This window comes from Biomphalaria glabrata, chromosome 1, assembly GCF_947242115.1.
Source record: "Biomphalaria glabrata chromosome 1, xgBioGlab47.1, whole genome shotgun sequence".
NCBI classification, from domain to species: Eukaryota; Metazoa; Mollusca; class Gastropoda; family Planorbidae; genus Biomphalaria; species Biomphalaria glabrata.
In genome coordinates, this window is record NC_074711.1 from 48,062,325 (window position 1) to 48,078,646 (window position 16,322).

The following is a 16,322-nucleotide window of genomic DNA, read 5'->3' on the forward strand; positions in this document are numbered from 1 at the left end:
AACTTTGTTATTTTCTTTCTAATGTGAACATGCTTTTCAGTATGTCTCTAACAGTGCAAACCTTCTGCACTAGCTTGGATAAAGGTGTACATCGCAGGGTTATAAAAGTATAATGAGTTTATTGATTTTTCTATTAACTAGAAATAGCATTCAAAAGTTTTTTTTATAAGCTAATTTTTTAATATAAGTATTTTCAGTCCATTTTACACCCTAACCAAAACTATAACTCTATAAAGCCTAATGCTGCAATAATTTTTTTTTAGCAACCCATGGATTTTAGAATAGTTTTTACTCATTAACCATCTGCTAAAAAATGTTTCATTTTGTTAACTGCAATACAATATTTGTTTGCCAAAGTTATAATTCATCAACATCTAATTCTACAGCTCTCAATTAATGTTTTGAATTATTCTACTATCATGAGCAAATTGTCTTGTAATTAATTTCTTTACTTACTTTACTAAAGAGACCTGCTGCTCCAACAAGAAATGGACTAACTGCTAAAATAACTAAAGTAAGCTTCCAACCATAAACAAAGCCAATCACAAAGCCAGTTATAAAAGAAGAGAACCACTGTACGAATGAACCCATTTTATCTCCAATGCCATCTTGAATTTTAGTAATGTCACTTAAATAAAAAACAAAAAAACTCATGAACAGTGATATAAACATCAGCATCATGTATTGTAAGACTATGAAGTAAGGTTCTTCACAACTACTGCAATGCTTAACCTACTCTGAAAGTCTTGTATTAAGTTCTGCAGCTTCATGTGTATCAAACCAACCAATGTCTTGACGTAAAATATTCTTTAAAAATTCTTGTCGTATTCGATGAGCTTGTCTTTCAGCAGCTGTCATCCAAAGTGAAACTTGAAAATAAGATGTAATAAGAACACCAGCTCCAATAACTAGAAGGTAAAAAAAAAAATGCAATTTGAGAGAAATAATAGAGATTATTCTTCCCTTTGCAAAGCTATATAAAGAAATATGAGTGTATATGAGTGTTTTGGTTTTGAAAGCTTGTTAAGGCCTCCGCGCGGTGTTGATTCTATGAAATATAACTAGTGTAGATCTACGTCTGACTAGAAGTAACGCTGAACTCGAACTACTTCAGTAACACCGGCGAAAGGCCGAAACAATCAAAATATGTAGTCAACGCTGATGTTGTTTTACAAATATATTTAATAATCAAGAAGGGAATCGTCCGATGTCAGCTATGTCCGTAAATCCGTATATCTATTCTACTGCTCTACAAGAAGGGTCTTCTTTTTAGCGTCACTTAGAGCGTTCTTGTTTTTTAACCCACTTTATGTCATCGTCGCTAAGTAAAACTTTACCCTATTTCCGAAACAAATAACTAATTCCTAATAAAATACTAGTCAACCAGCGGCGTAGCATATGCTGCTATTTAGCAGGGCCGGCCTTAGGCCACTGCAACCTAAGCGTCCGCAGTGGGCCCCGCACTTTCATAGGACCCGCACTTTCAAAGGACCCGAGCTAATTCAAGGTGTATAAATTATTAAATTAAACAATTTTATAACTTAAAACAGATTTCCTGCGCCCTCCTGTCGATTTACCAGGAGCTCCTGGAAATCTCCCAAAATTACAAAAGATACGAAAAAGTCCTTAAAATGACTTTGCTACTCGCAAGGCTCGTTAAGTAATTCTGTACGTAGTAAAGAATGAATAAAATGCATAGACAAATTTATTTTCTAATACAAACTCTTAAATTTCACTTATTATCCGCTTCCCTACCCAAACTTGGCTCAGCGAAATCCATTTCGCATAGGGCCCCACAATGGTTAAGTCCAGCCCTGCTATTTAGTGACGGGTAAATATACATAGTAGATTAGTTGTTATTTAGTGTTTGTAAAATGTTTGTTAGTAAAATGTTTTACATGTTTCGGATGTTTAAGATAGTTTACTTTTTATTCCAAACCTCCCGCAGGACGAAGGGGGGTGTGAGCGGGCAGGATTTGACAGTCCAGCATGCAAACTGCACGACCAAGCAGCCATCCGTGAATACTACTTGTTACCCCCCCCCCTCTTGTTTTTTCAAGGGGTAACTCTATCTGCAGAAATAAGAGAGTGATCTTTCCTTTAATTCTTGCTTGCTTTTCGTCCAAACTGTTGAGGGAAGAAGAGAATTATATATATAGATAGATTGGTCTATTATTGTAAACTGATTCAAAAATTTTCCTCCCAGTTTGGAAATGCAGTTTGACTCATAATAGTCAGATTGTTTATTGTTTATTCAAACTTTAATAATAAATGGCTCTAAATCAACACCAATAACAGTAAACTCATGTGTACCTCAAGGAACAGTCTTAGGTCCACTACTATTTTTAATTTACACAAATGATTTATAAAATTGCATTAGTTCAGGAACAAAAGTCAGATTATTTGCAGACGATTGCATAATATTGCATATTAAACAATAAAAACAACACAAGATACAGAAATTTTACAAAGAGAATTAGATGAATTACAGAAATGGGAATCAAATTGGATCATGTCTTTCCACCCAGAAAAATGTCCTTTCTTAAGAGTAACAAAAAAACTAAAACAAATAAATTCCACTTATCTTATTCATGGTAAACCAGTAACACAGACTAAAAACACAGAATACCTAGGTGTTATAATAGATGAAAATCTGTCATGAAATCCCCTTATTTATGAAATTATTAAAAAATCAAACAAAGCATTAGGGTTTATTTTACAAAATTTCTGGCATTCTCGGGCAACCTTTCCAGCTCTCCCTCAACGGAGTGGCTCTCAGCATGGAAAAGCTACCCAAGTACCTTGGTGTAACTTTAGATTGCAAACTAAAAATGTGTGAGCACATCCAGGATGTTGTAAGAAAGGCCTCAGGGAAACTTTGCATTGTGCGGAAGCTGGCATCCACGAAGTGGGGAGCCCGAGCAGACATGCTTCGATCCCTGTATTTAGGAGCAGTCCGATCACAGATAGACTACAGCCTCCCTGTGCAAATTTATGGCTCTAGGACTGCTCTTGAACAACTTGATAAAATACAGTCCCAAGCACTAAGATTTGTCTGTGGAACCTTTAGGACAAGTAAAGTGAATGCGGCTGAAATAATGGCTAATATAGCTCCACTAACCCTTAGGAGGGAAAGGTCAGTACTGACCTGCTATGAGCGGTATAAAAGGCTGGATGAATACCTCCCAGCTAGAAAACTAGTGGATGGTTGGAGATACAGAGGACGTATCCAGATGCAGTCTTTTATGCATCATGCCACTAGACTATCTGATGAAGCTGGCCTCTCCACCAACCGACAAAACATTCAACGCTTTCATCCCCTTCCCCCTTGGTGTCGCCCAACAACCCCAGACATACGCTTGAAATTAGTAGACCCTAATGCCACTAAGCAAAGCCGTTCATCTAACGACCTTCAAATCCTAGCTCTGGAGACCATTAATACCTTCAAGCCCAGTGCTATTTTTGCATACACTGATGGATCGGCATCAATAGATTCTGGAAGAGCAGGCTATGGAGCCTACATCGACTTTCTTGGCTCTCACACAGTCAAAATCTTTGGACCATGTGGTAGTGTTTGCAGTTTTGATGCGGAGACCATGGCAGTCTGTGAAGCCTTAAAAGTCATTGACTCTCAACTCGGCGAGGGACATTTGAGGGCAACACAGATTGTTGTGGTCACTGACTCAAAATCTGTACTACATGCTTTGCAAAGCCCCGGACCATGGCCCCCCAATATCAACACTGTCATCATGGCTTCACATAACATCAAACAATGCTATGGCACCCCTGTAATAATGCAGTGGGTACCGAGTCACATAGGTGTGACTGGCAACACAATTGCAGACTCTTTGGCCCACAAGGCTATTATAGCACAGTGCAGGACAGGCCACTGTCCTGTTGGCTCATATTTCTCGCGGCTATGGCCAAATTTCGATTCACGGTGCCCACGCTGCGGGGAAGAAGAGGAAACCGTGCCTCATATTCTGTTTGACTGCCCCAGACTTGCTGATCTCCGTCTCGACAGGTCTGGGAAACCCAAAATTCTCGACCTGTATGGCGACATTCATGCACTACGCAAGACAGCAGGGTTTCTGTCCAGGGCTTTTGCAAGAGAGGATTTGAGCCTCTCAAGCCCTCACTCTAATGGAGTTTGATGATGATGATGATGATGATAAATCAAATAAGAACATAAAACTAAATTGTTATTTAACCTTGGTTAGGCCAATAAAAGAATATGAATCCTCAGTTTGGAACCCCTCAACTCAAGAAAATATTAAGAAACTGGAACAGACGCAAAATTGAGCAGTGAGATTCATAACTACCGAATAGTAACAATTGACTAGAGTAACACCTTTAGTAAAATCACTAAATTTAAAAAGCCTTCAGGAGAGAAGACTCAAAAGTAAAGTAGCAATTATACATAAAACATTGAACCATAATATTCAAATACAAAAACAAAATCTAATAAAATATTCAGAAAGAACTAAAGATAAAGGCACATTCCTTGTTCCTTATACTAGAAGAAGTTTGTATAAATGCTCCTTCTTCCTAGTGCTATTAAAGCATGGAATGGGTTGCCTGAGCCAGCCAGGAAAACCAGTGATTTGGCAGAATTTAAGTCATTATTTAACATCCATAAATAGATGCATGACGATTAGGATGAAATCATCTTTTTTTTTAAAGTAACTTCTGTATTGTATAAGAAGATGGTTACGTCAAAGGTTAGCTGTTAACCATAGAATAAGTCAAGAAAAGTTAATGTTGAAATAGGATATCTCTTACATTTTCAAGCTATTAATTAACAAAAGATGGAAAAGAAAAACATATTGATCTAAAAAATACAAAACATGATTTCACATACTTTACAAAATTACAATTTAAGCCTACCTTATTTCTAAATATACATACTACAGTATACATTAATTAGATAAATTTACATTGGCAACACATTATGATGTATTGGTATATAAAGAGTCAACTGTATAAACAGGTTCCCTGACAAAAAATCACGCTCACAAAATAACGCCGACAAAATAGCGAGGAAAAAATATTTTTTTCAGTCCTTTTGCAAATAAATACTTTGGATATCTAACAATATAAATATTCAAACATTATGCTAGAATTATAATAAGCTAAAATGAATAATTTCAAAATGTATCATTTATTTAAATTCCAAAAGTGCACTTCAAAAACATGCAAAGATACTTCCATTCTTGTCAGATTTTCTCACAGTTTAAGAAAAAACAACTGCTTGATTTTTGTCATGGAAAAGAATGTATCATAACGAGAGGAAGGCAAGGTTTATATTCTTTTTTATGAAGGGTGTGCTTGGGCGAGAAGGGAAGTTGATTTAAGCCTATAATCCAAATTGACACTTCTGAACTTTGATATCTATGTGATGGTGTTAAACAAAGACAGACAGGAAAAAGCAAATTAATGATAGATTTGGTCAGTCACTGCCTGAGATGAACCAAATATTTGGCGATATAAGAATAGTGATCGTCATCTTAACTAATCCTGACACATTTAAGTTTGCTAATTTTGTGGCAAGAGACGCCATAGTTTGATCAAAGAGAGATGCCGCAAATAAACAAGATTTCTGATTATACTATAATAACTGTAGGAGGCAATTCAACAAGGCAACGTTATTTATTTACATAAAGACGTCACACATACATAAAACATCTACCTTGAATCATCTTCATTAGCTCTCGACTTGGGCGGAACTTGTTCTCTCTCTCCTAATTTCAACATACTTCTCTGTCTAGTCTATAATAGTCCCCACCTTCTGCACTATCTTGATTGGCGGTGTGCATGGCAAGGTCATAACATTGCCCCCTTCTTAGCACTTTTAATCCCGAAAAGAAACAGTGCAGTAAAAGTTTGACAGTTCAGGTGGAGGTCAATCAGTGGGAGTCACAGACGGCAGGGAGTGTGTTTCCCACGAAGTCATCTACACTGTTCTCTGCCGCCTTCGCTTCCTCTTCTTCCAGTTGGCCAGTCTGTTCTTGAGATGATGACGTGATCATTTGACACATAGAGAGATAGTGTCAAGCACTGTTTTCGTCCGCACAGCCGCTGATTAGACATGCTGCTTCAGCAGACTCTCCTGACAGACGCCTCTCAAGGGAACTTCAGGTTCACATGCAGTCAACTTGCAAACGAAGTCCAATCACCGCAGTCATCCTCAGCTAACAGTCTGTCCAGGAGATAGGTCTCTTCAAGTTCAAGTTGAAGATGTCTTCCTCTTGACAGCTTAGATTTAGCCTGGATTGACTGACATTTGTCTATGCCAATGTCGATGATGATGGCAGAAGTACACATGCTTTGCTGTTGGTTTTCTTTGCATCTAAATTCTCTGTGTGATGCACCGCACATACAGTTCTTGCTAAACTTCTAGATGAAGTTGTCGAGCCTCAAATTTCCACGGTAAGCACCGGCAGATAGGCAGGGGTCTTTAAGGTCCATAGCAACAGGCTTGGATGCAAACCCAACGTTTGTGCAGCCACTGTCCTGACCATGCAACTTCTCCTTCACCAACGAGTCCACACGCAACTGCTCCTTCACCAACGAGTCTATTCCTTCTTTAGCTTGTGTCACCATTTTATCAAATTGGTCTATTTGTCCTTCCACTTGTGATACACTTTCATCTACCTTGTTCTCCATCCTGTTAATTTGTTCACGCATTGCATCAATATTTTCCTGTATCTTGCCAATAAGCTCAACAATCTCCGGCTCAATTTCAAATAGGTAGGTCTCCGGACCTTCTTCTTTATCGATCAGGGCTTGCCAGAGATGAGCTGTAAGCGCCTCCTTTTTACTACCAAGCTTCAGGCATCAGTAAGGAAGTTCCTGCTTAAGCTTGTTAACTAAGAGTTGGTCTTAGTTTCAAAGATGCCATTGTGATCGAGATCCTACTTCCTCTCGTTGAGTCGCCTATAATTCCACTTCCAGACACCAATGTATTAACTGTAGGAGGCAACGATATTTATTTACATAAGGACATCACACTAACATAAAACATCTGCCTTGAACACATCCTCTTCATTAGCTCTCAACTTGGGTGGAACTTGTTCTCTCTCTCCTAATATTAACATACTTCTCTGTCTAGTCTCTAATAGTGCGGACGTCACACAAACATAAAACATCTGCCTGAACACATCGTCTTCATTTCATCCCGAAAAGAAACAGTGCAGCAGAGGTTTGACACATGTGTTTACACACATAATATCTTATACCTAACCCTTGAACTTGGTCACCACATTTCAAAAACATATAATTTTGTGACCTTAGTTACATAGTGAAATTGTTCTTTTTCTTATCTCTCAACCCAAATCAAAGTTACAAAATAGGAAGCTCTGTAACTCGCATATGAATTTTGGAAATTTAGGCACCGGATATTTAGGCACAGCATATTTATGGATATTTAGGCACCCGGAAATTTAGGCACCCTGATATTTAGGCACCGGATAATTATTCACTTTTTGACAAGGCGGAAAATAAGGCACCAGAAAATTAGGCACTCTTTAATTAGCAACCTTAATTTTGAAAATAATTTTAAAATATTAACGTATATTTTATCCTTAGGCTATGGGCTATTGGTGACGTTATAATAAATAGCAACTATAACGATTCTAACTAAAGGAAAGCTGACAAAAGGGGAAAAAAATGACAATCATGAGATTGTGTCATTATATACTATAGACATCACAGGATTCAGGGAAGGGGAGGTAGAGATGATTCTCCGCTCATTGCTTCCCTCCATCACCAACCCCTAAGTTTGACTGGTGAGTTTTTAAATTGATGATTATGCAATTTGTGTAAATATTTAGTTTAGTTACTAATGAAAATACGCAAGATTAAAAAGTATTATAAAATATTTTTAATATGTCTGGGAGTGTTTGTGATAAAGGGAGAGGTCGTACTTTAAAAATGGGATGGGGGGGGGGGGCACACACTCCCACTTTAATGAGAAGATTTCTCACAGGTAAACTTGGTCCTAAAAGTTACTACGTAGTGAATCTTAAGGCTACACACTGGGGGCAAGGGTGTGGAACAGCATAGGAGCAAAATTGGAAGTCTGGAGAAACTTGTTTCCTTATAATGGATATGGGAGTGAGGAGGAGGGCTTTGCTTGCGTTACTTATAGGGATTAAATATGTTGATAAACTAAAGTAGAATTCATTTTTTTATAACTGCATTAATCTCTATTATCAACACCCCTTTTTATATTATTAATGGGTAACCCCTTTAGGTAGATCTATTGTGATCTATTGCGTGAGTGTATAGGTGTGTTACCTCCTTCAGCAAGTACAGAAAGTACCAATAAATGAAAAAATGGATGACTTCCCCGCTACACTAAAGGAAACTGATCTTGCCATTCAACTAACTCCAGCTGACTCCATTCCTGCAGAGGTCTACAAAAAATGAGGATTAGTCCTGATTGAAAGAATTCATGAGCTGTTTTTAATTATGTGGGAACAAGCGTCAATACCACAAGACTTTAAAGATGACGCATTTGTCCATTTATACAAGCGAAAAGGAAACCGACAAATCTGCGACAACCACAGAGGAATATCTCTTCTCTCTATTGCTGGGAAAATCCTTGCACGCATCCTACTAAATCGGCTCATGGAACACATAGAACTTGGTCTAATACCAAAAAGCCGGCTTCAGAAAAGAGATTGGTACCATTGACATGATCTTTGCGGCAAGGTAGCTCCAGGAAAAATGCCAAAAACAAAATGCTGACCTCTTCTCAATATGTCAACCTAACAAAGGCATTCGACACTGTTAGCAGAGAAGGACTCTGGAAGATTATGTCAAAGTATGTCTGTCCACGAAAATTCATAACCATGGTGAGACTATTTCATGATGGCATGAAGGCTCGTGTCCAAGAAAGTGGAGAACCATCAGAGCCGTTCAAAGTATCAAACGGGGTAAAACAAGGCTGTGTCCTTGCACTTATACTGTTCAGTATCTCTGCTATGCTGACAAAAGCATTCACAGATAGAGAAAACATCGGGATAAATATAACATACAGATTTGATGGTGGCCTATTCAACCCGAGGCGGCTCAAAGCAAAATCAAAAACAAATTCAGCAGTAATCAGGGACTTGCTATTTGCTGACGACTGTGCCCTAAATGCCTGCTCTGAAAATGATCTAAAGAGCATTGTCAGTGACTTCTCAAGAGAATGCTCAGACTTTAGCATTACCATTAACACAAATAAGACTGAAGTCTTATATTTACCTGCTCCTGGTAAAGCCTACTCGGATTCAAGCATCAAGATAAATGGACATGATATAAACGCAGTGGACAGATTCACATATCTTGGCAGCATACTCTCCAGAAAAGGAAAGATTGATAACGAAATAGACCTGCGTATCACCAAGGCCAGTGCATCCTATGGCAGACTGTCTAAAAATGATGTGGTATCACCATAAATACAAAGCTAGGGATCTAACGAGCCATCATCCTCCCTATATTGCTCTATGCCTCAGAAACGTGGACAGTGTACAGAAAATATGCAAAGAAACTGAATCACTTCCACATGAAAAATAAGAAAAATACTGAATGTCAAATAGCAAGACAAAATACCAGATACTGAAGTCCTTTGAAGAGCGGGTCTGCAAAGCATCCATACAATCCTGATGCAGTCCCAGCTTCGATGGGCAGGACACGTCTGCAGAATTGAAGACCACAGCATCCCTAAACGGCTCTTGTATGGCCAACTAAGCGAAGGAAAGCGCTCGCAAGGTGGTCAAAGACTCCCTCAAAGCTTGTCTGAAGGCATTCAGCATAGACCCAGCCACCTGTGAGGCAGAGGTACATGACAGAGCATCATGGCATCGTGCTGTGAAAACTGGTGCACAGGTTGCTGAGCTGGCAGAAGAAAAATGCCAGAGAAGAAAAGCAATGCCCATGACACTAGCTCCAGCTGGAGTAGCCTAATTATCTGGTGCCTAAATTTCCAGGTGCCTAAATTTCCAGACACCCTCGCATATATAGCTCCTCCTTCAAAGAAGATGAGCACATTTCTCATTTCCTGTGAACTCGAATATGGCTATAAAGTCCAATCATTGCTTTAAAAAGTGGGCCGTACAATGCCTGGGTAAGTTCGGTCTAATGCAGATATGCCTGTTTCTTTTTTCAGCCTTTTGTTAGCTCTGCGTTCTTTGATGCTGGCCACTCTCCTTGCCTCATACCTTGAGAATGCATTTTAAACATTGGAGAAAAAGGAGAATGAGATAAAAATCTTAAGTGCTTTTTCTGATAATAAGGCATACTTTTAGATTTATTAATATTGAAAAAGCCCAGGACCTTCACTTATTAAAATCTGGTATTTTTATACATATCATAAATAAGTATGACTATTTGGTCTTGAGATATTTTGTCAGGCAATTTTGTGCTATTTTGTCAGCACTATTTTATGGGGTCACCGTATAAACAACTTAAGTTGTAGTGTTTTGTACTAGTGGAAGTCTGTGTTGTACAGAACTCAGCTGCCTTCTGACTGGATATATATATAGGGTCCCCAGAGCAATTCAGTTGAAATGATCGAAACACCATGGGTCTGTATTCTCTAGATGATCTAATGGTTATCTCATGAACGATTTTCACATAGAGATTATTCACACCAGTACTTTCCTTAATGATTGTCCCTTGTCCTTTGCATGACCACTGCTGGAACATGTGTTGTGTGTTGGATGTTCATATACACTGCTATCACACAATACATCACCAGTTTATTTACAACACTGCCCCTTAAATGTGTTAATTCCAGACAGATTCAGGTTCACCACGATACTAGTGGAGTTGATTTGCCAGATATCCAAAATGTTTGTCATCAGTGTATATATAACGAGATGCCCTTGTACCTTAGCGAACTGATTACTCCATATGTCCCCCAGAGAGCCCTGCGCTCAATGGACTCAACGCTTTTAGTAGTGCCACATTTCTCCCTCAAAAGCTATGGTCTGAGGGCTTTTTCAGTTCACGGACCAAAGGTTTGGAACTCACTCCCCATTGATCTCAGACAGACAACATGCTACACCACTTTTAAGAAGAACATTAAGACCTATCTTTTTAAAACTTTTTTAGATTAACTGTCATTTTAGCTGTCGTGTTTGTGTTTGTAATGTTATTACAGCGCCTTGAGCCTACATTTTGTTTGTTAACAGCGCTTTATAAATAAAATTATTATTATTATTATTATTTGTAATCTATGGACTAAAATTTTCTATTTTATAAGATTGCATAAATTAAAGTACTCACCGCAGTAATAAATGGCAAATGTTGTCATTTCATCAAGTATTGGATATAACAACATATCACAAGATGTTTCACTATTATTTTGATGAGTATAAAAATCTTTGACTTCATTGCATCTAGAACTGTAAATAATATTATATAAGTTAATATTGTGGGAAATCATTGAAAATTCACTTAGGTCAAAAATATTACAGCACTCTAAATGAAAAAAAATAATTTTCATGCCCAATAGCCTTCTGGGGGTCTGGGAGAGCACTGTAGAGTCTTATAGTGGGCTCAGGAGGGTATTAAGAGTGTGACAAAGAAGAAAATAACATTAATTTTCCTTTTTTATTTTCTTTGCATATATATTTACAATATGTTTCGAGTCCAAATTTACATTACGAATGTTAATTAAAGCTAGTCCATTTAGTCTTTTTTTTTCGTACATCGTGTTTCATAGATAATTTTTGTTCTTTTTTTTAATAGTAGAAAAGGTTCTTTCAGGAGATTGATTGGCTTCGCCTCCCATCAAGTCAGGCTGTCAAACCCCCTTGTCAAGAAGTCTCCCATGCCCAAAAGTTTGAGAAAAGCTGGTGTACGTAATCAATATTTGCATAAGAACAGTCAATACAAAACTTACATATAATATAAATGAAGTCAACGAACAAACAATCTGTAGCGACAGCCACATTCTCATACAGAAGTAGGATTTTGCTTCACAAAATTGTCAATAACATTATCAATGTTAATTGTTTCAACCAGCTCCCTTTCTTTGTTTTACAAAGCCAATTCAGACAAACGCTACTGTCTCACTGAAGCTCTCAAATAGGCCAAGTTAAAATTAATATTATTACAAAGCTTTTATCAACTCTGTCTGTCTGTGTCTGGTAAAAAGTTTGTAAACGTTATTTCTCTCACACCCAAACTTGGATCAAGCTGAAATGTGCACAATTCTTTTACATGTCAATACAGGAATCAATTTGTAAAAAAATTAACCAATCATTTAATTAACTATTGGTAATTAAGTATTTGTTTGGTATCTCAAACAAGTTAAAGAAATTTTACCTGACCGATAAGGTGGCATAATTTGAATTAAAAAAAAAATACATTTAAAAAGCGATCTCCCAGATACCCCCTTCTTTCTCCCCTCTTTCAACTGGTCCAGACAAGCAATAGGATCATAGCATATTGAAAAAGTTAAAAGCATGAAATTGCGCTAAAACAACAGTTGGTTAAAATATTGCTAATCGCACAGATTTATTATTGTTAGTCTAGATCTATTACAAATTTAATTACGTGACTGATCCAAACTAAATGATAAAACTAAACATAATAAAAGCTTTGTTGTTGTTTATTTGTAATGGTTTAAGAGTTGTGGATAATCTAGTTTCATAAAATAATAAAATAACATTAACTACCTTTCTAACTTTATTTTCAAATGTTTAAAAGAAAAGAAAGATATATGGCCTACTTTATTTTAATAATAATAAAAATAGTGCCTATTTCAAACATGATGAAGGCCATGGTGAAATAGGAATATAGATCAGAAAGAAAAAAAAAAAAAAAAACAAGCAACAAATTTATAAGATTTTTTTTTCATGGAAAAAAAAATACTTACAATAACAGAGAGGAGTTTTGTATAACTTGAGCTTGTGTCAGATTGACAGAAATCATATAGGCTGAGATTTTGTCCATAAGTTTTATGATACTTCCAGATCCTACAAACAAATCGATCATAGAACCAAATACAATGATCATGACTGGAAGAGCAGCACCGGCAACAGCAGCACTTAATGCACCAATCACCATCATAAGTTTATCTTTTCCATCTGAGAACCTAAACTGTAGAAACAAACACAACATATACATATACCTACATATTTTATATATTATTTATTTATTTTATATATTATTTATTTATTTTATATATTATTTATTTATTTTATATATTATTTATTTATTTTATATATTATTTATTTATTTTATATATTATTTATTTATTTTATATATTATTTATTTATTTTATATATTATTTATTTATTTTATAAAGAGAGATCTCACTATGGAAACCAGATCAAGGGACACCAAATCTAAATTTATAATGGTGTTAGCAAATAGACAGATCCACAGATATGAATGAGAGCTTATAGATGTAATCCAGAAGAAAAAGGAAAAATTATGTGCCTTCTGTACCGCCCTTCCAAATCTAATTTTGTTTTCTACCTATGTCATTTGGCATAATGGATAAGGCTTTTGCCTTCAGAATTAAGAATTACAAATGCATCAAACTAAACTATACACAGACAGCTATGGATTGTTAATTTTTATGTTTGACCTAGAAACTAGTACTATATTAACAATTAACTGCCTAATTAAAAAAAAAAAGGTCCAATCAACTAATCACTCTTAGATGATGGTGTAAAATAGGTGTGTACTTGCTCCAACAATTATCTCAATATTCTTGGGAGTATGTTGAGTAAAATGAGGCAGTGTCTGCATGAGCATATCTAGGTCAAACTCTGAACCTACGGCAGCTAATTTAACCATACTACATAGATAATTGTTACTGAGGTTCTTTATGCAGATGTTTGTGTACTTCATTCATCAACTTGCTGATGATGAATTTGCTGAGACTGATGCCTCGTTTGGTATGTCTATCAAGTTCATGTAAACAGAAGTCATGTTCCAGAAGTCAGATCCTTAAATCAATGTTGTCGACCTTTATGCATACTTAAAAACAGCGTCCAACAACACATCACTGGATAGATGAATAGACAACCTTCTCGCTGAGGCCAACAGTGCTTTTGGTTGCCTCCAAATGAGAAAATGGCCTAATAGATTTCAGCGCGTACAAGCAAAAAATCAATGTCTATCAAGCAGTGTGTCACCTCATTATAGTTTCATATTTAAAAAAAACAACAACTAGTATCACAATTAATTTAATGAATTGTGATTCATAACAGCTATGAGGGTATGTAAATTCAGAGTTATGGTAATTTATTATGACTTTCATTTGAGAACTGGTAGTGAACATTGTAGTCATGTACCTAGTCAATGGTGGCCAGTAAAAGAGAAATAAGAGAAAAAAAATGGTCCTATTTCTTGCACCTCAGTAAAAATGTGTAGTACAAGTGGATAATACCCACCCACCCACTTAGAGTGATGGGATCAGACAAGCTGGCTTTTGGATTCCATATCTCCCCAATAGGTTTGGCTAATCTCAGGCAAAAGGAGTATAAGTTAAATATCTTCTTCTGAGCTCACTATAAAATAGATTTAAACAAATGTAATAATTCTACAACTCTACTTTTATCTACAAGTTTTAACCTACAAGCTTCTATGAAATTCTGTCTACAACTTACTCTAGAATATACGTCTTGTCTCTACAAATTCTCAACTACAACTGATGCTTAGCCTCATTAAAAACAATTTCCCGGCAACCCACGCTCCCAATGACGTCATAAAACTTCCTTTATAGAACCTTCTGGAAAAAAAGGTGGAGCTAGTTGCTAAGGTTACTGCCGGTAATTAGATGCAGCTAGTCTGCTACATGACATATTACCCCCTGACCTTTTTAGCATTTTGTATGAAATTAAAAATGCATACATATTAAAATATTTATATACATCATACATATGAAATGTCATAAATCTGAAATATGATAGATGATTATGATAGTATTGGTATGTAAACTTCACATAATATGACAATTATTTAAGTAATAGTATTAAATATTAAATAAATTACAATACATTTGAAAAGAAACTCAAGATTACTACTGCATGTAATATAAGTATGATATATAAAGTCAAACAAAATAATTGCTTAGATACATCTGGATAAAGTGTCCTTTCTTGATGAGTTTGGTTGGTAGTGAATACAGTGTTGCACAATGTAGTATAAAACACCTATAGAAAGTATAAAGTCCTAAACCACTTCTGGGTTGCTATTTTGGTGTGCATTTTTTAAACTTGTGGAAAAGGTCTCTCAGTTTGTGAAGATGTTGTATCCATGCCATATTCAAGACACAAATATTGTCTGTATAAAGCATGCTTTTGTTCAAAGCAAACAAGAACTGTCCAATACCGAAACTCAATTTTCTTTTTGACGACCGTTGATGTAGTAAAATGTTAAAATAGTAAAATGGTCCTAAAATGAGATTGGACCAAAGCGCTCTGAGCATGCTATAAGCATGAAAGTAGCGCTATATAAAAGCTATAATAATAATAATAATAATTTTTGCAATACTTGCATCAGTAACAGAGTCAGATTGAAATGTTTTCTTTCTGTCTGATGAGTCTGAGTCTTTGATATCTGCTTTTTGATTCTAGTTGATGGTGTATTGCATTGTTACATAGATGAGTCTTATCTTGATTGTAGTAGAAATTGTCGATACATATAAGAGTATTAGTAACCAGTGATGCACATGTAGTCTTGTTTAAGTCCTGAGGTATGGAGTCATTATTGTTAGTAGGTAGGGATGCACATGTAGTAGGTAGGGATGTCCATGCAGACTTGTTTAAGTCATTCATTGTTGTCAGTTCTGACTTTGTAATCTGTTTTATTCTTTGTTTCAAATGTTAAGTTGCTTTTGAATTCCTTTCACTCTTTCTCTCCGTAATTATTTTCCTTGTTCCGATGAAATTATTCATTTTACTCATTGTGTTTCGATTAAACTTCAATAACTTTTTTTGTATGTAATCAGAAATTGTTATATTATGTATATAATTGAAGAAGAATGCATGCTCTTTTTATATAACACAAATTAAAGTTTATAAACCAAAAATTAATTTAATTTAATGGGGTCAAATTAACGTTGGTATCATCAGTTAGGAGAGAAAGAATTAAGATTGACCATTAGACAATCTAGACAATTAGTGACATATTTCTTGACATCTTTTGTGATACTTGGCCAGTAATATTCTTAAAGAATTCTCTTCTTGGTTCTTGTTACACTCATATGTTTGGTGTAGAGAAATTCATGCTTTGCTTCAATTATTTGTTTTCTGTACTTTTGTGGTACAATTATTTGTTCAGTTATGTCATACTTGTGGAAACTAATCTTC

At 36.0% G+C, this 16,322-nt stretch overlaps 1 protein-coding gene across 3 annotated transcripts in view; it reads right to left on the reverse strand.

The window, feature by feature from the left end:
- The window catches only part of LOC106064166 (ATP-dependent translocase ABCB1-like), a 215,818-nt gene that overhangs the window by 179,503 nt on the left and 19,993 nt on the right, over positions 1 to 16,322 (reverse strand). For all 3 annotated transcript variants that reach the window (XM_056040703.1, XM_056040688.1, XM_056040697.1), the window contains 4 exons: positions 12,875 to 13,098; positions 11,278 to 11,396; positions 737 to 908; positions 457 to 628 (listed from right to left, as the gene is read on the reverse strand). In XM_056040703.1, the coding sequence (XP_055896678.1) occupies positions 457 to 628; positions 737 to 908; positions 11,278 to 11,396; positions 12,875 to 13,098 (687 nt within the window). The remainder of the gene's footprint in view (positions 1 to 456; positions 629 to 736; positions 909 to 11,277; positions 11,397 to 12,874; positions 13,099 to 16,322) is intronic.